This window comes from Hermetia illucens, chromosome 1 (genome assembly GCF_905115235.1).
Source record: "Hermetia illucens chromosome 1, iHerIll2.2.curated.20191125, whole genome shotgun sequence".
Taxonomy (NCBI): domain Eukaryota; kingdom Metazoa; phylum Arthropoda; class Insecta; order Diptera; family Stratiomyidae; genus Hermetia; species Hermetia illucens.
Window position 1 is genome coordinate 142,334,410 of NC_051849.1, and position 24,539 is coordinate 142,358,948.

Genomic DNA, 24,539 nt, shown 5'->3' on the forward strand with positions numbered 1-24,539 from the left:
TAAATCCAGTGGAGAATTTGTGGAGTATTCTTTCTCAGCAAGTCTATAAAAATGGCCGCCAATTTGACACCCTCAAGGACCTCAAAGAAGCTATCAAGGAAGAATGGGCCAAAATCGACGATTCTACGCTCCATTCCTTAATTAATTCTATGCCATTTAGATTAAGTCAAGTGGTTTATAATAATGGAGACCATACTAAATACTAAAATATCAATTCTTGTTTTTATAGCTTATCTTTCTTATTTTTTTTATAATCTAATTTACTTTTGCACATATAAATATTTCCTTCGGAGCTTAATTTTTTCACTTTATATTGACTAAAAGAGCCAACAGAATAAAAAGGGCAATCTATTTTTTGTATTCTTATATTAAACCTGTTTCAATAAAAATATAAACAAAATCAAATAAAACCACTTTTGTTATCAATTTCAAAATAATTGTTTGCACATATAATTATTTCGCTGGGTGTATAAGCATAGTGTTCGGTAATAAGCAATGTTTGTTTTTTTTTATTGGGAGTATAATGTCCACGTCTGTAATATGTATGTATATCTTGTATTCCAACTTGTTGATCGATATTTTCAGACGCATTACTCAGTATATCTGCCGTCCGAACAGCAATATAACTCTCCCACTGTCGAACGATAGCTGAATCATACAAGCGGTCGATGTTGAACTTAGGGGGTCGCAGCTCCCCAACCTTGCGAGAATTGGCATATGCAATACACAAGCGCACGTAAGATGGCCATCCCTTTCAAAGCCGATGTCAGCACCTGTCTTGTTACGTATATCAGGAGGCAATTCATAGCTCTACTGATCGCGATTGTTGATACGGTGTCGGTCAGTTAAAACCCAACTGACCTTATGGCAACCTCTGTGCTCGAACAATGTATCAATAATGACGAGGTGATGGAATTTGCAGAAATCCACAAACCTCCCAGCATTATCGTTACGTTAAGACCGTGTTCCGGCAGGAAGGTGTTGTCAGAGCCCCCCTTGGCATTCAAATCACCCATGACGATTACAATGTCACCTTTAGGGACCATTGCTACCGTTGTCGAGGAGCATGCGCACATTGCCGAAACCAATCATAGCCCGTTTTCGATAGCCAAATGTCGTTGCAATAGATCAGCCCCTATCAAAGGCGTTGTTGACGTTTCGGTAACAATAAAGTTTGGAAAATTTGCAGGTTGTTAGTCCAAAATTTTCTATACCTTTTAGTCGCCTCTTACGACAATACTTTTGAGTGTATTCTTCAGGCCCAACTCACAGGGCGAGACACCCTGACGATGCTTGATCGTTTAATAGATAAAAACAAACTTCATTACGAATCGTGGACATTAGCTTCTGACGTTCTGGTATGCACAAAGATGACTTCCAACATCGCAATGACTAACGTTGAAATAGACGGAGGTATTTATACGCAAATCGAATATGGCGCGATAAACATCCGGAGAATGTTGCTATTTAGAGGACGCTTTGCATGATTCGTCCAACTCTCTTGGATATATACAATTTTAGATTGGGGACGGTCTCATAAACTAGCATAGAAATCAAATACACAGCTTCCGTATATACGATTTCCGCTGATTACTGTTTGCAAACTATGAATAATCACTCCGGCATGCCATATATGATTTACTCTTCTCAAAAATCACCAGCAATTAATATTTTCAACTTATCAACCGACGGAGCTGGCTATGTACATACACACCCTAAATGCAAATTAGCTCGTGCCATTTAAAATTCCGGCACGAGACCGGCGGAAAGCATCGCCGCTACGAATGACTACAATAAAAAGTTAACATATTCAATTATAAATTGAATTCACCGACGGCATTGACATGGAAACTTCAAGCAGCCATCCGTGCACACAACAGTTTTTCTGCTCCTCATTTTATCAATGAAATCCAATAATCCACGAGTTCAAAGAAATGAATTCAACGCAGAAATGCTGCCTAAACCGATAAAGTTAATATAATCTACGTTTCCAATTGATGAATGGGTCTTGTTTCTATTTAAGGGGGTGTTCTAGTGGGGAGACTAGATGAATTTGTGGCCGACATGGTTGTAATCGATTCTCGCTGGTGATTCACCAGCAACAAATGCACTCCCAGGGTTTCCCTTGGATATTTGAATTAATAGCCCACTTGTATCAGTCTAGTAATTTCTACTATTTCTCTTTACTCAGAGGTGGTGCTTTATAGACTTGACAAAAATTTACTTCAGGGCTATTCATTCGCTATGAAAGTATTTGTGTTTTGCTTATGATTCATCATAATTCTTCTATAGAAAACAGGAACATAACATTACTCCCTTAGAAAATATACTTTGGATCGCTAGCCTATGGCTAATGACTAATATTTCTATTGCAGTTGTTTACGTAGATTTTTGTTGATCCTCTTTAATCCAATCACCACCCAGAAGCACATACTCATGCACTCACTTGAATTATAAATTGCGCGACTCGTCAAAGTGAATCATCGTCGTTGCATGGTTTTAATTGCTTCGTGTCTGCTACCGCTAATGGCCTCAGCCAATATCTGAAAGCCAACAGAAAGTCTATTTGTTGAAGTATGACAGATTTGCATATGAGGAGAAATTCATACCTTTCTGTAGTTATTGGAGCTGTCTCGCCTTGGGCCATGTAGGGAAATTCTCTGACATGTATTCATTCTTCTTGGTTATTTGAAGATTATTCATTTTCGGGAATTTCGATAATTGACCTTTGCTCCTAATTTTGTGAAACCGCAGATGATGAGATGATTCAGAGGAGGAAAACCCTCTTGGTGATTGTAAGTCTTCTTTATTGACGGAATTAGCATAGGCTTCGCAATTTTTCGGTCTTAATTTCTCTCTCATACAAGAAACACATACTGTAGTAACTGGTGACAAATATGAGTCACGAGTTTAGCTGCTATAAATTAATTTTATTGAAGCACGTTTTTTTGTTCCAGTTTTCAAAAATACTTTTTGGAGCAGATTGGGAAGAATTGGTAGCGAGGTCACCGTTAAATTTCTGATAAACCTACCTGGATCTAGGCTACAACCGTCATTCGACATTCTCTAGGTAATAAGCTACCGACACAGTATACATACATCTACTAGTATGCCATTTATGTTATTATATGGGCTGGCTCTTATCAATTATAAGTGCTGGAAAAGTAGCAAAATAAGTCGTGTCTTATATATAGGGTTGGGGAAAAATAAATGTCGTATTTATGATCGAAATTTGACGCTTTATTTAACATACTTAGAATGATCCGATTTAAATCAAATATGCGCCTGGGTCCTGGGGGTTTAACGTGAGTACCTGCCGTGGAGGCTTAATCCTCTCGGACGCGGATTGATTTTGTGACCACAATCAGAGCCCCGCCATGCAAGCACAGCGGTCCTGGTTTATACTCAGTGCAGGCTCAGCATTCATACCAGTGGATGCGAGGCCTATCTAACACCTCTGCCGCAACAAAGGGGTATGGCGCCCGAGTTGTACAGCGCAACTCCACGCTTGAGCTCCGAGGAGCTCTGCCCGCGATGTAGGCATAACCACAAACACCATGAAACTCCCACTAGGGGGCCAACCGCAAATAACTGGGCCGAAAACACATCCTCCAGGAATTCTCCTGGAGCATATGCTCTCAGAGGGCCATCCCGGTTCCCATGGTACTAGCTAACCTCCGGTGAGGCTTCGTGGCAGAGCCACTTCAGATGAGTTCCTTGCAGACGTAACTCCCCAACGGGTTAACTGGCATCACGCAAACATTTCGAACCGGCCGAATTCGTTCCGTTTCAGCAGTGCATCGCAGGCGTTAATTCGGTTCAAGAGATTTTTTTGCGTCAACTTGTGTGGCACCTAAACATCCAGCTTTTTTGGAATCCAGTCTTCTGCAAATGGTTCCAAACGGTTTTATGGTCTATACCCAGTTCCTAGCCAATCAAGCGAATACTCACATGCCGGTCTAGTTGGATGATTTCGAGGATTTTATCGGTTTCTATGACGATTAGCCTACCAGTACGGGGTGTATTTTCGACATCCATTACACCAGAAGGAAATCGATCGAAACAATGCTGTGCTGTTCGAATCGTTACAGTATCGGGCCCATAAGCTTCACAAATTTTTTCGGCCGCCTTCGACGCATTTTTACCTCTCAGGTAGTAAAAACGTAAAATATGACGAATTTCTTCCTTGGTGGACTCCATCTTTAACGCGCTATAACTTGAGACTGAAACGTACGATCACAACACTGTCAAAGAGACACTTGTAGCACATATTGTCGTCTTTAAATCGCTGTATAGTATGACCCGATGAAATAAGTACAACACAAAATATGTTTAAGTGTCGCCTTCTATTGGCAAAATACGACATTTCTTTTTCACAAACCCAATATATCAGCCTGCGTTGTAAGCATGACTACTAATACATATGTTCTGGCATTACACTGCGACAAGTATCTTTTTCCAGAAGATTATTATTAGGTCTTAAAAGTTGCACAAATCACAAATCAAAATTCTTGAATAACGAAAGTTGTAAATTGGATCTCTGGATAAAAGCTAAACTAATCATCTTTGTACACATAATTGTAAAAAGTAAGTAGTAAATAAGATTGCCATTTTCCCCTAAATGGGACTTAGCGCATCAACGTGCGTAGTGCGGCCTATTCTCTGCCACCTCCACCTTTTAATAAATAGGTCCACGATTATCTGCTCTCTTCGCCGACGAAGTGCTTGCCTCCAGTTTATGTCGGAGTAGAGTACAAAGACAGGTGTCTAAGAAGGCTCCGAACTTTCGAATAATAGTAGCACAGAAAACATTGGTGCGGAACAGTTTCATCGGAACAGTTTCAACTTGATGTTGCCTTTGAGGTATCTATTTTCTCAGATTTTAGATTAAGCAACACGACCGAATTTATATTAATAATAATAATAATCGTTGGCGCAACAATCCATATTGTATCAGGGCCTTGAAGTGTGTTAGAGTAGTTAGTTAGTTAGTTTAGTTAACTGGGGGGAACCGCAGCTCCGAGCACTCAGGCCATTATTAGGCCCATTGTACTATTCCCGTAAGTTGCCTATTCAATGGCTGCCTGCCTACGGAGTTCGCAGGCTTTAGCGAATCTGAGAACATTCTCCAGAGGCAGAGAGTGTGCAGATTCTTCATTGAAGAAAACCTTGCCAAGGTGTCTTCGTCTGAGATCTGAGGATGCCGGGCAGCTGCATAAAAAGTGCAGGGCCGTCTCCTCGTCCTCGTCACATTGGCTGCACACAGCCGAAAGGGGCAGTGTCCCGTCAAAAGCCCTACTAGGGTTTTCATGTCCGACTTCTTAAGGGACAAAAAAAATGCCGCTCTAGTGGCCCTAGGCTCCTTCACAAGGATTTTCGCTTGCCGGCAAGAGTCCAAATTTTTCCACTTGGTTGCGTGAATCCTTGCAATTTTACCCTTCAGAGTAGACTTGACAGTAGATGGTCGGATTCCAAGAGCTGGTTCTGGCCCCACCATTGTGGATCCAGACCCTCGGCGAGCCAGTCTGTCAGCCTCCTCATTGCCGGCGATGTTAGAGTGCCCCGGCACCCACATCAGGAATGTTTCGTTCAGTCGGCCAAGTTTCAGCAGCACCTGATGACAACTCCACACCAACTGGCTTGATATGTTGTTGCCATTTAGTGTTGATAATGCCGCCCGACTGTCGGAACAGATTCGAATGGTGCGATCCCTCCATTTTTGTCGCAGACATTCTTCTGCTGCCAATGAAATGGCATATATCTCCGCGTGGAATGTGGTCGTAATTTTTCCGAGGGGTCGGGCCAGTTTTATAATCGGATTCTCCGAGAACACCCCTGCACCCGATCCATCCTCCATGACTGACCCGTCGGTGAAGATTATTAGGTCTGTAATCTGAAAAGACTCATGGCCACTTGTCGACCATTCTTCTCTTTCGGTGATTACGACAGTGTATGTTTTTCCAAAGACGAATCTGGAAACCATATGATCGGTCGGCATCAGGGCTACCGGATGTTTTTCAAGGAATTTGCAGATAGACGCATGACCGTTTGATTGGCCGCATTTCCACGCCCCAATGGTATCGAGCCTATATGCGTCATTGGCCGCTTTCCGTTTCGCCTCCAAGTGAATGGGGGGGTAAATTTAGGATAGCTTCAAGTGCCGCAGTCGGCGTAGTACTCATTGCTCCAGTAATACTTAGGCAACCAAGTCTCTGAATCTGCGTTAGCAGCTTCCTGCTGTTAGCAAAATTCAGTCTTGGCCACCAGACGATGCATGCATACATCAAAATGGGTTTTATTATGGATGTATACATCCAGTGTATCCGTTTAGGTGAAAGTCCCCAGGTCTTACCTATCGCATTCCTACAGCACCAGAGCAATCTGCAGGATTTCTGATATTGTTCCTGGATATGATGCTTCCAAGTTAACTTGGAGTCGATATGTATTCCTAAGTACTTGTCTGTTTCGTGCCAGCTGGATTTCCGCCCCTGCTAAGGTTGGTAGCGTATAGCTGCCCCACCTGACGTTCCTACTGAATATAACTAGTCCAGTCTTCCTAGCGTTGATCGTGAGTCCATTGCGGAGGCACCAGCTGTGGATTACATGCAGAGTTGCATTCAAGCAGTCACATACTGTGTCCGCAAACTTGCCGGTAATTATTACGGCTAGGTCGTCCGCAAATGCTTGCGCGAAGACTTTTTTGTCCTCCAGGAGCCACAGCAGGGTATCCATCACCAAGAGCCATAACAGTGGGGAGAGAACCCCTCCCTGTGAGCAGCCCCTGAGACATCCTGCTTCAATAGACTTCTGGTCGACCGATATGTGGATTTTTCTCCACTCTAGCATGTGAAGGATCCAACTGATTAGCAGCGGTTCGATTCCATGCTGTCTTGCCGCATCACAAATTGCCGCGAATGAGGCATAATTGAAGGCACCTTCGATGTCCATGAATGCGCCTAAGGCGTATCCTTTTTCGGACATCGCCTTTTCAATTTTTGCCGTAAGTTCATGGAGTGCTGTCTCCGTGGATTTGCCTTTCTGGTAGGCGTGGAGAGGCGTTCCAGACCGTAACGGTATACTACAGGATTACAGTGCCCTATAGGAGACAATGTTGTCAGTATTGCGCTCGCCCGAGATTATTACCCTGATTTGACTCAGGGACTCATTCACAGCTGAGACGACTGATATCCGACGTTAAATCACGATACAAATCCCACTGCCACCAGTGATATTTGAATCGCGACCTTTCGTATGGTAGCCCTGTGCTCTAACCACTCAGGTATCCGGAAATGGCTGAATTTAGCAAAATTGATATGTACGTCCAGTTACATCAAGTTCGATGTCACCATCAGCAGAAATAATGCCACAGAATCGACGCTACAATCATCTGCCCATTAAGACAAATAGCAAAAGCACGATGACCAGATAGACTGAGAACCGTGATTTTGTTTGTATTTATCTTTATTTCGATTCGTTTTGCTTCCCTGTCCAAATCCAGAGCTGGAAGAAAAAAAGTAAATATCATCATAGTCGAGATTCACGCCCTTCAGCGAGGGCGGCATATTACCGATAACGAGATGGAAGAATGCGACTCTGGCAGGCTCTACTTTCGATTTCGTGTTCCTCGATGCAGTACATCAAATTTGCGCCATCGTTTGACGCTCTGATAATAACAATCATTTTCTCCAGAATGTCTCTCCAAATATACCCTTGGTTGAAATTTTTTTCAAAGTCGATGGAAATTAAGCAAACCAATGATTTGAATTGCTCACATTGTTCTACAACAATCCTTAAGGTATTGATGTGGTCAACACATGATGATGTAGTACGACACCGGCTCTATTTCCTCTGTCGATCAAACTTTCGAGGCGCTCTTTGGTACTTAACTATAGTCTTTGCGATAGCGGAGAGCACTCAGATAATCCTCCAATTACCGCATTACCTTGTGTGTGAATCTTGACGATCATCCTCTTTTACCACTATCTAGGAATTACCTCGGATATCCAGAATTGTTGGATAAGTATAAGCAAAAATGCCGGAAAGACGGCCTCTGCCGCTAGAAAAGTTCCGCGTTACTATTAGCGGCAAAGATGACTTCATTTTTATTTGGAGAAGCGCATGTTACGAAGATTAACAATTTCATAAATGAGAAGTGTAACTTTACCGGATGTTATACGGCCCTCAACTAAATGAAAATATTGTTTTTTTGATTGAGAAAATCCTATTAGCATATATCTGATTGTAAGCACTGAAGAAGTGAGCAACTTGCCCCCGAAATATCGATATATGCTAATAAAAACAATAGGGTTGAAACACAGGACAACCAAAAAGTTCAACGCTTCAAAAAAACACAGTAGGGCCTTCAACTTCTTACGTCTATCGATCCGATTGGACATTCCCGTGGTCAAGCAAATCTTTTGACGCCGCTTTAGGAGAACAATACCAGCAAGGCCAGAGAAAAAGATTATTCTTAATTGGGTGTAATATTTATCAACATTTTCGTCGGTCCCTTCAGGACAACTACATCGGATCAGTAAGATAGTTTGCCCACTGTCGAACCACAGTTCCAATTGACGGTCGATGTTAAATTGAGGGAGTCGTAGCTCTCCAAAGCTGCAGGAAACAACGAACACAACATGCAAACGAAGGTCAGTGGCTATCAACACATGTACCCTAGGGCCTGACCGATGTGAACGCCTCTTTGTCCAGTTTTTTCAGAAGTCAACTACTAAATCTGTTGCTAACTGCAATGTGGCTGATTTGATTAGATATACGTTGTCAGCCAACTAAAACACAAATGACCTAATCGCAGGCTTTATGCTCGAGCAATGTTCCATCACTGATGAGTCGGAGGAAGCTGTAGAAGAACACAAAGCTTTCAACGTTGTCGTTAAGGTATCAAAGTCCGCATTTCTCGGACACATGTTCGAGCAAGGTGTTATTAGAGCACACTGCGGCATGCAAATCACCCACCCAAACCTCTGCAGGACCTCACTTAATTGCTCATAGAAAACTTCCCTCTCTTCTGTATTTCCCATACATTTATTGCATAGTAGTAGTAATAGTATTGAGATGTTCCTTATTTCTGACCAGAATTCTACAGTCAGTATCCTTTCTGACACCGGTTCACGGGATTTGGAGGAGTGCCTCGTGGATTCACTTAGCATTAGTCCATTATCAGATCCGCCTACTATTCGGTTTTCCGGAATACAATAATGCAGAGTGTTTAAGCGAGAAAGTGAACGTTGTGGTTGGTCAGATTCGATTGAAATTGTCCAATTCATACATGAGCATAGTTCGAATTAAGGTCGAAATAATTTTTCCTGTTCAGTTTAATCTGCAGATAAATGAACGAAAAAGAAAGCCTGAAAAAGCAAATAGCACATCCCTGTTCCTCACTTTTTCAGAATTTGAATATAGAGCGTTTATTTGTTAGAAACGCAGTCTTATTAAAAAATGAAGGGTTGAAATTGGCAGAGTCCAACAATCATTAGACCTAAATTACAGACAATATTTGCAACCAGTCTTTGAAGCTGAACAATGGGCCTAAATATCGGTTTGATATTGTTGCGGTTTTTGTAAAGAACTTAGAAGACTTTTAATCGTTCCGGTAGTGTTTGGACGTGGCTTGCCCTTTTCTTGTTTCTTTGGTGCCGCTATTACTATTATGGATGACTTACTATGGTAAGCCATTGGTATTTGTGATGCTTTTCTCCTTCTCAGTACCAGATCCGCCTTTTCCTGCCCCCTCCCCCACTGGGACTGCTATAACTTTTTGCAACAGGATGTATGGTAAAATAAATTTTGTTCATTTGGGAAGACAGCTGAGTGGTATACTGTTACTCCTAAAAATTTCAGCTATTATCCGTTGGGTTGTCACTGTTGTAGTCCGTATTATTGTTTTGTTATTTGATCGGTCCCAGTCGCAGTCCACTATGGACGGTCGTCTTTGAATATTTCCGTGATTATCTATGCAAGCACGGAGAGAACTAGAACTAGTTACCAGCCCGTCGCAACTGAGTCTTCATTACTTCAATAGTTTCATAGCTACGTGCATACTTGTAAATTTGCCACGAGTATTCTTGAACGGAGGCTGCTATTACATTAGCCACAAAATACTCTGGTATAGTAAGGCAACAGAATGTACTACCTGTCAGTTCATATGCAACCAATTCCTAATCTTAGTCAAATCTGCAGTTCATGTCAAGCCCGGTCGTCATCGTCGTCATTCACATTACTTAGTCGCTTTAGTGGCTATCCAGGGCCACTGCTTTATATGTCCGACTCTATTAGCCTGTGGCAGTTCAAACGAAGTTTACGTTATTTTTAAATCTTCTCGTATTTTAGTTTCCCTCGTCGATTGGTTTTTTTACAAATAATCTGTCATCTCTCCAACAAAAATGAACTTTCATTGTCGCATGAGTCCTCTTCAAACTTTAAAGCAGCTTGATAGGTAATTCTGGGTCTTTCAATATACATTATCGTGACTTGTCTTACAACCCACTCCCACTTTTAGGGTTTTTGGGATTTTCTTCTAGGAGCTCTAACGCTATTTAAACTACCGTCTACAATTTTATGTGACTGTAATTGCTTACGGTTTGGTTTTCTGACTTCATCCCTTGCCCCTTGTTGGTGCGTTGTAAACCAGGGTTAGTTGATTTAAATCAATTATTTATATCAGGTGATTTTTTCTATAAAAAATTTGTTTTAAATCAGAATTGATTTTTTTCATAGATGTTATGCTTACCTAAAATCTTGATAATCAAATCAGTTACATACACCAAAAATATACTTGAATAGGTATTTTCATTTATTAATGTAAACTATATTATTAAAGCAAACTACAAATGAATAAGACAATCAATTAACAACAACACTTTACTAAAATATTTAAAAAAGAATACCAATTTTGCTGATTTTTCACTGTCCAGCCTCCTCCGAAGATTAGGTTGGACCGGATCAAATGTAGAAAAAATCCTTTCTACAGATGCAGACCATGTTCCGGCTGTAAACGGCTAGCATAAAGTAGTCGTTAATTGATTATCTTCATCTATGCTACTTAACTGTGATTTCTATCATTGAAAAGATTTTATAAAAAAAAATACAGAAGATTACAGTTTCGTCCAAGGCAGAGGCAACTCATTAAGTGCTGCCTCACCTGCGGCAGCATGGGTGCGAATTATAGTCAACTTAAAAACCGCATACACGTTGTGGCCTAAGCTGGTCAAAGGTGGAAGAGGTGTCCATGGACCAGAAAAATCTCTTTCCAATTGATCCAGTCTGTCATCAGGGTTCCCTTAATTCCAAACAAAACAAACGGTTGTTTGTTTTTTATCATTTCCTTTGCAAGCAGTACTTGAAAGCCAGTTGTAGAGCAGCTTCAATTTAATTATAAAACCCGAAGGAAGTAATTATCAAAGGCAGGAGGGTTTGGAGATTTTTAATAAATTTTAGGCTGACCTCCACATTATCAGGTTTATATTCACATATCCTCAACATTTTTTGCTATTTTAGAAAATATATTTCCGGAGGATCTAATAGGATTCCAGCAGAGAGATTACTTTGAAAATATTTTGCTGATCTCAAGTAACTTGTCCAAAAATGAAATGATCGTCTCACGCAAAACGGTTTCAGATTGAATCTAAATAAAAAGAATTTTTGTCGATCGATCCCTATGAACTGACTGTCAGTGGCAGTGTCCTGTCCAGAAATGAGCGGGTCGGGTCAATGCTCTCAGCCAATGGAGAACTGTATTATGAATATGAATTGCTTCACGCATTAGCTCAAGCTGGATGAAATGGCTGTAGAGTTCTTTGTGATCGACGTATCAACGAAGGTCTCAAATCTAACATTTACCGCAATGTCGTCCTCTATTGTTCTGAGTGTTCCTTGTTAATATATCTTTTTCATTCTCATTATCATTTTCTAAGTCCAATCGCATTATTGGCATGACTGATGTACTATTTGTAGCTAAATTTGTGTTTACATTTCTACTGATTCTTGCTTTTTCTCATAAATTCGTTTGATATTCGATCAACTCTATGTAGTTTTCCAGATGTGTCGATGTTTTCCATAATACACCTCTCCAAATTCAGTAGTAACAGCTGAAAATGATAGGACCAATGTAAACATTAGACCACACATTACGAATCAACTGTCTGATCTTTCACAATAGAATTCATTGTTAGCTTCATTGAGTAATCTGCTTCCCAAATCCAATCGTGATTGTGGCTTATCCCCGATCGAAGTGAAGCTGCTGTCTATAGCATATATAGCTTTCTCAATTTGCCTATCTAATTATCTCTACCTGAGCTCACTCGAACTCCTTACAACAAATATTAAGTAACAATGGTGCAGCAGCATTTGTTGCAGGTGAAAATACCTTACCTTCACGCGTTCCAGTTGATTCATTTTTCATATTTTATTCATATTCATATTTTAGGAGAATTCGATTATACAATTTTTCTTAGGGATGCCTGTAATTTCTTAATAAAGCAGGCCTAGACCTTATACCGGTTGTTCCGCCGTTGATGATATTGATTCTGGTGTTTGGCTAATTCTGCCTCCTTTAGATGCTCCCTAACTCGAGCATGAACAAACTTTTTTATCTGGCCAATGTACGTTTTTTGGGTAGCTATTACACTTCATCCATTATATCCCGCTTTTTTTCTTTCTGTTGATTTTGTCCTTTTCAGTTGTTAACAGCCACTTCATTTGATACCCCACATGACCATATTTGGTGGGAAAAAAATTTACATCCGCCTTTTTCATGTCTATGAGATAAGTTCCACATATAACGTGTAACTCACTGCATGTATGAGTATTAATAATTCTCCCCAAATTTGGTGTCAACCGGTACAACGTTTTTCGAGAAAACTGCGTGTGACAGACAGAGTAAACAGACTTTAATAAGATGTTGTTTTACACAAAGCTTTAAAGGCAATCGCACATCAAGAAAAAAACGTTCTACGTCCGCGCATTACACACATCTGAAAAGGCAGTCTCTAAATTAAACTACGAACATTTTCCCAATCACTTTCTCTCCAGACATGGCCCTGGACGATTAGTTCCTGTTCCTGAACTTGGAGAGGTGGCAACAGGACAAGAGATATTACTCGAATGAAGTGGTCAAACAGGAAACCAAGGCTTATTTTGTGGCGTTCTATAAAACTACGAAACTACCTTAGGAAAAGTGTAGAAAGGGTGGTGGAACGCCGCAAAAGGTGTATTTCTCTAGAAGGGGAACATGTTGAACAATAAATAAAATTTATTCAGGAAAAACGATTTCTTCACTTCGACTCCGCGAATTTTTTGACCCTGTGTAGTACATTCATTCACACTTTTGAAATGGTTCTTATCAAAGATTTCAGCTCCCAAAGTCAGCATTGCGTTGGCAGAAAAAGGACTACGGAGGTGAACCATGTGGTGTCGCCGATTGCCTGCACTTGAAGGAAAGCATAAAGAGTGTGTTAACTTTTCGTTGCCTTCAAATCGTGATAATAGAACGAGGCTCAGTTTTTCTATGACTTACAGCTATCGTCCCGGAAAATTGGACCTGTGGGCCTTACAGCCTGGTCGGTCTCTTGCTATTGTGCTTTTTGATTAAGAACACACCAAACCCTTTCTTAGTTTTAGTTAGTTCGACTATTTTAATATTTATGTGCCTCACTTCCTATTTATTTGCGAATGGAACGGTTTGATTAATGTGGTCCATTTCTGGGACATTTTACCGAATCCACGCAGTATTTTCATCTCGCAAAATACTTTCATGCGCCTATTCATAAAATTCCACATAAATGACTTATTTATTTCGTTTAATTTTTTCCAGAATTTCACTAAAAATTCCACATCACTTTGCGCTCGATGTCTCGGGTTGATGAAGCTGGCGGAGAGTACCACCCAAGAATCTGATCTGATGAATATCCAACTTGTGTGCGGTTCAAGTCATAATCGTCGTCGACGTCGTCGCTGCACATTGCTCTAGACTAGACGAAATAAATCTCTGGAATTTGTTAATTCTGCTGCCGTTGTTGTTTATTGTTGTTGCTGCTCCTGCTGCTACGTCTTCACGCGCAGTATGATACCGCCGGGAATCCGAGTGGTGCGAGGTCCTCATTGGATATGGCAAAACCAAGGTGAGTAATAAACACTTAAGGCAAATGTGAGAGCGTCTGCAGCTATCCAGAAATAGAATTGTTGGAACGCCCCAGGATTAATGAACTGATATTGTCAAAGCCATGGAGAATAGATGCAGGGAATCCTCTTAAAGTTTGACTGTGTTATTTATGGACGTGTTGCGGTTGTATGTCTAGCACTCGGGGAATATCTCGAGTGGAATTGCTGCTCGGTTTTTTGCTTCGTCCAATAATTTCCTTCCTATCATCGCTTCTCATGTGTCTGACTCTCCCACTTCCGTAAGAACCCCATTAAGACGGTATTTATGTGGTGCAGATGTTGTCACATAAGATGCAATCAATAAGGGCGCGTGTCTTACTGAATAAGTTGGAGGAGCAAAAAATAGGGAAGATGTTCGAAGAAGTTGCGTGGGAAGTGATAATGTTAGGGTTTGGATGTAGTCTGGTTGGTGCTTGCTTGTACTGATTTGATAGTTGATCATTTCATCGTGGAGGCTTAGGTTCTAAGAATTTTAGACGAATTTCTTGGTGATCAGCTGGGAATGTTGTCTTAGTTTTTGATGCGTTTTTTTAATGTTAGTTTGTTTTATCTGTGATGTTTCCAAGTTTGTGAATGCGGTATGTGTGCCTTTTTTTAAATATCTCTATTTACTTTTTTTGTGCATACATAAGATTTTAAACCGATATGAGGACAGTTTCTTCCGGTATCGAAAATCATAAGGTCCTTCCTACAGTTCATTTGTAAGGAACTTAAGATTATGAAGTAACATTTTTCAATGAGATTTTTTATGTTTCGTTTATTGTTTATCTCTCTGCCATATCTTAGAACATTTTTTATTTTTGCCTCTTTTCAACATAAATAACAAAATAGTCAAAAACAAACTTAGGCATCTAGAGTATATTGCTTCCAATTTAGCAGCTGTATTTCCCAAGTGTGAAATCTTCTTGCCCATCTGACATTTCCACGTCGCTTAAGCTAGTGCAATGCGTGGTGATATTTTCCGTCAATCATTTTGTAGAACGATTAGATAGAAGTCTACGATCATGATGTTATTTTGTCTGTGAAGGGGCAGAGTCGCAGTTCCAACCACTCAGATTTTAGATTAGATGACGTTTCTTTCTCGTTTGCATTCATTTTGGTGCGCATATATTGATATCTCGGAAATAACTTGTTTCCTTCTTTAGTACGATGTATAGCACTAAAGAAGGGAAAAAGTTTCCGAAATATAGTACCAAAATAAATCATCATCAACAGCGCAACATCCTGTATCTGATCTAGGCCCGCCTTAATAAGGAACTCGCGGCATCCTGGTTTTGCACCGAGGTCGACCAATCATCCTCATCCATACGGATTAAGTGACCCGCCCACCGCAGCCTGTTGAGTCGGATTTTATCCACAACGAGACCGTCGTGGTTTCGCTCATAGATTTCGTTGTCATGTACGCTACGAAATCGTCCATCCAAAAAGCCAAAAATTCTTCGGAGGATTCTTCTCTCGAACGGGGCCAAGAGTTTGCAGTTTTTTTGCTTAGAATCCAGGTTCCCGAGGAACGTATAAGGACTGGCAAGATCATAGTCTTGTACAGTAATAGCTTTAGCCCTATAGTGAGACGTTTCGAGCGAAACAGTTTTTATCAGTTGAAATAGGCTCTGGTGGTTGCCAACAACTGTGCGCGATTTCATAGTCATAGCTGTTATTAGTTGTGATTTTCGATCCTAGATAGGAGAAATTTTCAACGGTCTCAAAGTTGTAGTCTTCTATCTTCGTTGTTTTCGTTTGACCAGTGCGATTCGATGTTGTTCGTACTTTCGGTCATAGGCGGCTTTAAAGTCGATGAAAAGATGGTGCAACTGATGTCCATATTCCAACAATTTTTCCATCGCTTGCCGCAGAGAGAAAATCTGATCTGTTGCTGATTTACCTGGGGTGAAGCCTCTTTGGTATAGGCCAATGATGTTCTGGGCATACGGGGCTATCCGGCCTAGCAAGATAGCGGAAAATATCTTATAGATGGTACTCAGCAACGTGACACCTCTATAATTGCTGCACTGCGTGATATCCCCCTTTTTATGTATGGGACAGATAACGCCCTGTTGTTTCTTCTATGCCGTCGTCTTCAGTTGGCGGGACCTCCAACTCTCCAGTATTTTGGTTTTTGAGTAGTTCATCAAAACATTCAACCCATCATTCCGATATGCCCATTCTGCCGGAAATCAGATTACCCTCTTAGTTTCGACAGGATGAGCATCGGGGTGTATAAGGTTTCATTCTGCTGACTTGCTGGTAAAGCTTCCACGCCTCGTGTGGCTGCTCTCTGTACTTTCCGAATTCAGAGATTTGCTGGTTCTTCCAGGCTTCCTTTTTCCGTCTGTGAAGTCGCTTCTCTGCTCGACGGAGTTCGTGATAAGTCTGGGCGTGCCCGCGTTCTTTGTGAATGCAACATTACTCGATATGCGGCATTCGTTCGTTCTATTGGTAGCTTACATTCATCGTCGAACCAGTCGTTCCGATTTTTCATGCGGCTGGGCCAAGTATGTTTGTGACCGTATCAATGACAACGTTCTTCAGGTGATTGTGAAGATCATTTGTCGATGCTTCATCTGCAGGACATATGTTAGCTGCGGTTATTGCGGCGTTCATTTCTCCCTTATAGGTGTTGCGGAGGGCTGAGTGTGAATGGCTTCAGTGTTAACTCTCACCTGATTGTCAGAGGAGATTGTAGGTGGTGTCGTAATTCGAGCTCGGAGCACTATGCCAACGAGATAGCGATCTGAGTCTATATTGACCCCTATATGTTCTTACATTCATCAAGGCTGATAGGTGGTGGCGTTCAATCAGAACGTCATCAATTTGGTTGAAAGTGGTCCCGTCTGGAGAGGCCCACGTATGTTTGTGGATCGCTTTCCGCGCAAACCAGGTACTTCCAAAAACCAGTTCATGCGATACTGTTTATTGAATAATTTGCAGCCCGTTATCATTGGTATCCCTATGTAAGCTATGGGAGTCTTATATTCTCCAAGATGATAACAGCAGGTTTCATTTTTTGGATGGCTAAGAAACCTACTGCGATCACATGGTTTACTGGATGGCTACTTTTTGTATGGTGTAGTGGCTCTTCTCCAGGAAACCCGTCTCTGTCCATCGCATCTCTTGGAACGCTCTTACATCAGCCTTATATTGGGACAGGATACCGGCTAGCATACCCGCAGCATTCGGTTTGTACAGGGAGCGTACGTTCCATGAAAATCTTCTTGTTTTTCCGTGTAGGGTTGTCAATCCTATCCAACCTCCAACCTGGAGGACCAGTTGGTATATTTTGTCCAGTTTTGAGGCGCGGGAGATTCGCCTTTATCCTTCTCCGTCTGTCTATTCTGGCAGCTTGCTGAGTGTGGACTTTTCGTAATTAAGAACGCCTCTCTGAAATATTTCTCTCTGCGGAGCAGCTGCATATGAAAGGCGATGCCATCTTCTTCCCTTTCATACATTGGCTGCATATTAGAGATAGGTGATGTATGTATTATTACAAAAATTATATCATCTTAAAGGTCATCCCGTGTTTAGACCGTTTTGTTTTTATTTTTTTTTAGAATTTTTTTTGTGAAGAAGTGGATAAAGATATCATACAAATACAAATTTTTTCACCATATATTTATTAATATCTTGAGCGTTCATAGTAATTTTTCAGTCTGATCGCATAGTTCGTTATTGAAAAATATAGAGCAATTTATACACCCATCTTCAAAAAAAGGTAGTTTTCTGCTGCCACGCTAGGGGGCGCCATGATTATCTTAAAGAAAAAAAAGTAAACGGTATTTTAACGTCAAGACTTAACTACAGTCCGCAAACTAGGATTATTAAAAGATAAATTTTTGGTGCCGTGTTAGTCTTTTTTTTTGTAAATTTTGGTGTTTTTTCACGGCTTCTTCAATGAATAAAAATAACTTCTGCATCAATCCCAATTATCCTAGTTTGCGGACCGTAGAAATATGTTCTGATTAATTCGTGAAAATTTCAAAGAATTTCGCTGGATAGATTTTCGGCTATGGTAGCAACCGATTCTCAACTAGCAGTTTCGAGTAGAAGTAGAATGCGGGTTTTAGTTATTGAACCTTAACTGCCCATTAATCTATTATACCTAGTCCATAGATCTTGGGTTTCTTGAAGAAACACATGTTCGGCCTTGACTTCAATTCTTGTTCTTTTAGCGAAGTTATTGGAACGTCATTCGGACCGATAAATACGAACTTTATTACGGCGATTGTCATAAATCTGGCATGTAATTTATCACGTGTTTAACACTATAATTTTCAGACGACTACGAATATTAAAAAATCACTTTTCCCATATATTCTACACTATATTTAGATACAACTGATGCAAAAAAAAATTCGAAACCCCGGATTCGACACACGGGATGACCCATGTGATATCACAAGACCCTCCTCTTCCTACCAAGTCGCGGTGGCAGTTGTCGATGCCGATGGTGAAGCTGACTTTGGGCTAAAAAATGACTTCAAGTACATGTGAATATGGGGATGCAGATTCTTGGGCTTAAGTAATTGGTTTATGCTACGGTTTGTAATAAATGTCGACTGCTGGTTGATGTGTGTATAGTATTGGTCTATGTAATATTTCCTAGTACAAGCGGTCGTTGATACCGGCCATCGGTGGCGACTTTGTTGTTCTCTCTTCTTGCTTTGATGTGAAAAGCTGATTTCGATTTTGTGTGTGATGGGTAAACTTTAATTATACCAAGCAGGGATAAGATTTAAATGAAGTAATGCCCATTCGCAAAAATCATGATTCCCTGTTCTTTGCATATGAAAACATTGTACTATCTATTATCTTATTACACCCTTATGGGCTCTTTTTAAGGTTTTGTATAAAGTTGGCGTGAAAACTTGTGGGAAGCATCTTTTTGTATATCACTTCGCTGTTATTATTTGTCCAGTTTCTGGAAGAATAGCAGCTACAGTTTTAGCTTTGGTAAAATAAGTTGACATCATCAGTCTTGGTGTTGACTTTTGTTGCCTTGCCTTTGCGAACGGGTTGATTTTTGATGTTGTTCAAGACATTAGACTGGCTGTGATTAGGAAGGAAATGAACGCGTGCCTGCTTTTAAGGGTCTTTTACATTGCATGGAATCTATCGATGATCGAATATTCTTGCCGCAGACTTGGCATTATAGCTCAGTTCATTGTCAACCATTTCTTGGGTCAATCTGGGAACTGCGTTTATTTTAGCTTTTACTAGGTCCTTTCCACAGTCGAAAATTTGGGGCGATTTTCGTGGGGTTCGTCCTCCAATTTGACACAATTTTCAGAGAGGGTGCATACGACCCATATGCATTTTGGGTTTCATTAAAACTTTGCTTCAATTCACGTCGAAAACTGTTTTTTTTTTGTACTGGTGGGAAGTGCGAGACTAGCATCATCAAATGTGTATTTTCTGGTATCCATTTTCACTAATTTTTCTGAAATTTTAAATAAAATATCGCTAAACTATGACAAACAACATCCAATTTACAAAATAACCCTAATTAAAAATGAAAGTGTCAAACTTTTGTTGCCCCATATAAGCATGTGGGGTACAGCGACCCTATATGCTTATATACAATGAAAAAATGTTTCATCTCTTATTTCCGTTTATCGGAACCACCCTTAAGTTTAACGTAGAACAATGTAATTTACCGGGGATTCACTATTCCAAACTTTGTATCAAATTTCGGACCAATAGTAGCATCTGAGCTAGAAAAAATCGTTTCTTCCATCTTTTACTAGTTACGCCTGGTTTTGTTTCTGTGATTGCAAAATATCGATTTTTTCTATTTCCCGTCTTTACTTTAAGTCCTGTGTATTAGGGGAACATTCCCAATGTGATTCGTGTCACTGATTTAATGTCAACATTTCCTTTCTCCTGAAACAAATTTTTTTGTAGTGAGTTCTGGGACCATATGAACATGCAGACTTGATTTAAAAATAGATTGCAGTCGTCTTTTTAGGATTTACTACACATTTACAATGCATTATCTATTTTCAATCGTCTAGGGTATAGCATACACTCTTAGTTCGTTAATTGTGTTCACTTGTGGAAAAATATAAAAAATAAAATATAAATAAAATATAACTTTGTGGCTCTTGCAGTTACTAGGAAACACTAGGAAGTACGCTATATAATTCTCAAATTGGTATTCCATAGAAATGAGGTAAACAATTAAGTCGGCTTTTTCACAGTAGAAGTTTGAACAAATCTACTTCGAGGAGAGCTGAGAACATAGATCCCTGCCTTTAGGAAAAAATATTCTCTGATTTAAATTGGATTTTATTGAACCCCCTTGAGTGTATGTAACTAATGTGTTCTCCTGTTGCTTCCTCTTTTGGCAGACGATGGGGAAGGTCATGTGGGGACGGTTTGTGAGATTGGACGTTTCGGCTCGACACATTCGCCCGAGAAGACAGTCGTCGTGAATTGGGACTCCGGACATCGAACCAACTATCGCGTAGGCTACCAAGGGCAGTATGATTTGATAATCGTTGATAATGCCCAAGTTGGTAAGTATATTGACTCGGAATAGACTCCATCTCATGTGGGAAGAACTACTCATCTCGTGCAAGAAGGATTCGTTCCTGAAATCACCTATCTTTATCTGAAAATAATTAAATGTGGATTTCTTAATTCTAATTTAGGTGTTCGACATTCAAACGTGGTGTGTGATGGTTGCTCGAAAGGTGGAATAGCTGGAATTGTTTTTCGTTGTGCTCAGTGCCCGAATTACCATTTGTGCGCCGCTTGCTACGGTGCTGACGTACACGATACAGAACATTCATTCATTAGATATACAACACCAAATTCTATTGGGTACGTATGATTTATAATTTGCACTGTGGAGATAAGAATTTTCGAAGTGAATTGGGTATTGGAATTTCAGTATCAATGCTTCATATTTTTAGAACGGGTAAAAATAGTTTAATTGAATATTGTGCTTTCCGGTGATTGTGACTGTTAGGGGGTGGAACGTCCGCATCGGTGGATAATCGTTGATCGAAAGCAGATGGGAAAAAAGTTAGAGATTTTCTCAATTTTAATTTTTCTGAATTATGGTTCTCAGAACAAAACCTACTAGGTACTAGTCTACTAGCAGATTTCATGTTCCTGAGCGATCAGTTGGTGATAATATGTCTATGAAGATGGGACAATCTCTTGTTGTTAGGCTTAATTTATAAACTAATTTTGGTAGTTTAAATATTTTTCTTAAACGGAAACTACTTATGCCTAGAAATTCGAAATGAACAGGCAATATTTTGAGAGAACGGTCTATAATTGAGCAGAATATGTTTTATTGTCTTTGGGACGGCAAGTTTAATATACACTCCGACCTCAATAAAGCCAATAAACACGACCTCTTACTGAGAAGCTTGCACTCAGCCTTCACCATTCTGCGCTATGAAACTGTAGGACGATACACTCATCAGTCATCTGGGATAATGGTTTCCGTTGTATGGCATAATCCACAATGTTCAGTCAATCCACTGCCCTTCCGCTTTCTGATCAACACAAACATGGCTATTCGGCCCGTATGTCAACGAAGTTCTTCATATAGTCTCAGGCCAGAGTACCCCAGTAATTTGACGCAGACATGATTTGACGATAGTTTGTAGCTTTCGAGTACTAGTACCAAATAGCAGCCGAGATCTAAACCACGCATACTGCTCCACATTGATTCGGAAGGTATTACTATGATTGCTACAGAAGAATTCAGAACAAAAATTAGCCTATTCTGTGTCGATCAAGCTTTCGAAGTTTTCTTTGATCCATTCCATAAAACACGCGAGCATTCCTCCAATTATCGCGCTCAAGGCGGATATTCTTCCGAATCGAAATACTCATTTCCCTTTTCCTCCCACTCACTAGAAAAGATTTCAACTTCATGGGATTTGTAAATGAGCGGAAGTACGCCTGCAGAGACGGTGCAAGGAACAACTCCGCAGGGAGATCGTTGTATCCGGCTGATATACTTTGCTTGAATTCGTTGCTAGCAAAAATAATTTCCCTTCTATTTGGAAGAGCACATATTAAGGGGCTTGCTATTTCATGGGCACGAGGGGTCACAGAATGTTCCACGATTTAGAATCACGGCTCATCATCGAGAGTAAAAAGCTATCAGTTAACGTCCCTCATAGGACTATCGAAAGAGTTTACGACTACCTGCAAGTTGCAATCTGTAAACGGTGTCGACATCGTTTTTATTTGTAGCACCTTCTGCTTCTTGGGTCAAGCAATAGTGGAATTCTTTTTGTCATGACATATGCTACCCTATACTTCCCGTACTTTTTCACTGCAACGGAGCTCCAGCGGTTCGCATTCACTCCCACCGACTATATTGGGCTCGTATTGAATTCGGGTCTCTATTCCCCTGCGAGCAGATAGAGTAGCGACACGTAAGGGAACGTAAGTGATCATTGGATAGATCCTTTTCGAGGCCAGCAACACTTTTGTAATTCTACCGCTCTAATAATGCACCCTAGTAGACAGAATGCGTCAGACACACTCTCTGTTAATATTATCAAAAATCATTTGTGACGTAATTCAAAGTATTTTTCATTAAATTTGACCGACAATTGATTCAATGACGCGCCTTCTAAAGTCTGAAAATGGTGACATTGACAGCTGCCTTGGATTTCTGGTCCATTTGGACACGTTTCAGAGGTTGCTGTTCACTCAGTTGATCTGATCTTTTTGATTCGATTGAGTATCAGTGGATTTAGGTTAAATTTTTGTTATTATTTCGTATTTATCTTATTTGAGCAGCCCAAATAGCGTTTTGAATCTTAGACACGTTCTTATTTTTGATCACATGTGATCAAACGTGGCCCCCACTTCTAAAACAATTTATTCATTCTCAGGTGTTCCTGTGAAGTTATAAACATACTACCTCCTGATATCTTGAGAGTGCCACTTATCTGATGCAATCGCCCATGCATGCACCATGTGTATCCTTTTAATATTTTTTTCGGGGAAAAAACAGAAGTAAACTTCTTCTTGGAATTGTGAAAATCCGGAATCCGCCCTCCACTTGATGGTGGACTGGACAACTTGAGAAGAAATTTTCTCGCATTATCTGTGATTTACAGACTCTCTGTTTTGTGCTAGCACCAAATATACAAAATATACGGAGTAGTCAAAACTGTCTTGTAGCCACTTCGGTTACGTTGCTCCAAGGAAAGAGGCAAGGCAGTGTCTGATGAGTTGCCTCCGCCCAGGATGAACCCGCAAGTCGTACAAGAAAAAATTGCCGAATATGAGCGACTACAGCATTGGGCGTCATCGACGGTTGCAGCGCCGGGTTTAAGTTGATCACACCAGTAAATAATATTTGATTAACTTGGAGCAAATTCCTTATAACAATTGCGTTTTTTTTTTGAGTTCTCACAGCACAAAAAATCGATCGCTGCCTGGCTGTACATCACCGGAATCAGTACAACGCAACTAGACTATACACAGGAGATTCAACTCACAGCTCTGAAATTTTATGGTGACGGAAAATCCCTGTAGATCTTCGACCGCGATGGGACTTGCATAACCCAAAATCCCTGCGTTGGTGTGCACCCTCATGGTTGCGCGCACATGGCTGCGGGCACGTGGCGGCATCTGTCACACCAATAGATATTGCAGAGCTGTTTATGGCTTCGCACATCCCAGCGGAAACCAAATACAGAGCTTCCTTAAAGACTAATTTCGGAATAATGGTATTGGATCTTAATGTAAGCGAATGATGCTTCAAAACTCCTCTATGGGAAGCTTGGTGGAAACAAACACGCGCAACATTCTGGGCAATAGATTCACTCATGTTAGCTCTCCTAGGAAGTGAAGGGAGGAAATAAGTAGATGTATTCAAGATCAACTTTCGGGTGCATTCTTCTCCAGCTGAATATGATGAGGGCACATATACAAGAAAACATATGGTTACAGACACCGACACACCAATACATTAACAACATGGGTCTTACTTACCTTGTCCCTACATGAAAGGTGCACAATGAGATTCAATGCTGCTGTGCCGCTGAAGTTGCTCCTTTTGTTTATAGTCCCCTTGGTACAACGTTTGGTAGAGATCAATTCAAAGTTTGTTTAGCGTCATCCTAAAGTCATCCTGACAATTCAATGCACCCGGGCGCCAGTTGAACTGACATGAAAATGTTCATTAGCGATAAAGATGCCCATAAAGTTCTCACTCACACGCGATGTGAGCGGCTTTACTGCTGCTTAAAGCCCGCCATCCACGTACAGTTCGGCCTGTCAGTTACACCTGAATAGTCCGAGTTTGGCCGGCGGCCGTAACGTGGATGGGATGCGTTGATCTGCCCGTTTTGATTGTTCGGCGGCCTGTGATCGAATGAAAATGA

General features: G+C 40.7%; 1 protein-coding gene across 1 annotated transcript in view; it reads left to right on the forward strand.

Moving 5' to 3' along the window:
- The window catches only part of LOC119647674 (E3 ubiquitin-protein ligase MIB2), a 78,385-nt gene that overhangs the window by 41,390 nt on the left and 12,456 nt on the right, over window positions 1-24,539 (forward strand). Inside the window, exons 3-5 of the mRNA XM_038048755.1 lie at window positions 13,829-14,135; window positions 20,520-20,687; window positions 20,823-20,994. Of these exons, the coding sequence (XP_037904683.1) occupies window positions 14,078-14,135; window positions 20,520-20,687; window positions 20,823-20,994 (398 nt within the window). The 5' untranslated portion in view covers window positions 13,829-14,077. The remainder of the gene's footprint in view (window positions 1-13,828; window positions 14,136-20,519; window positions 20,688-20,822; window positions 20,995-24,539) is intronic.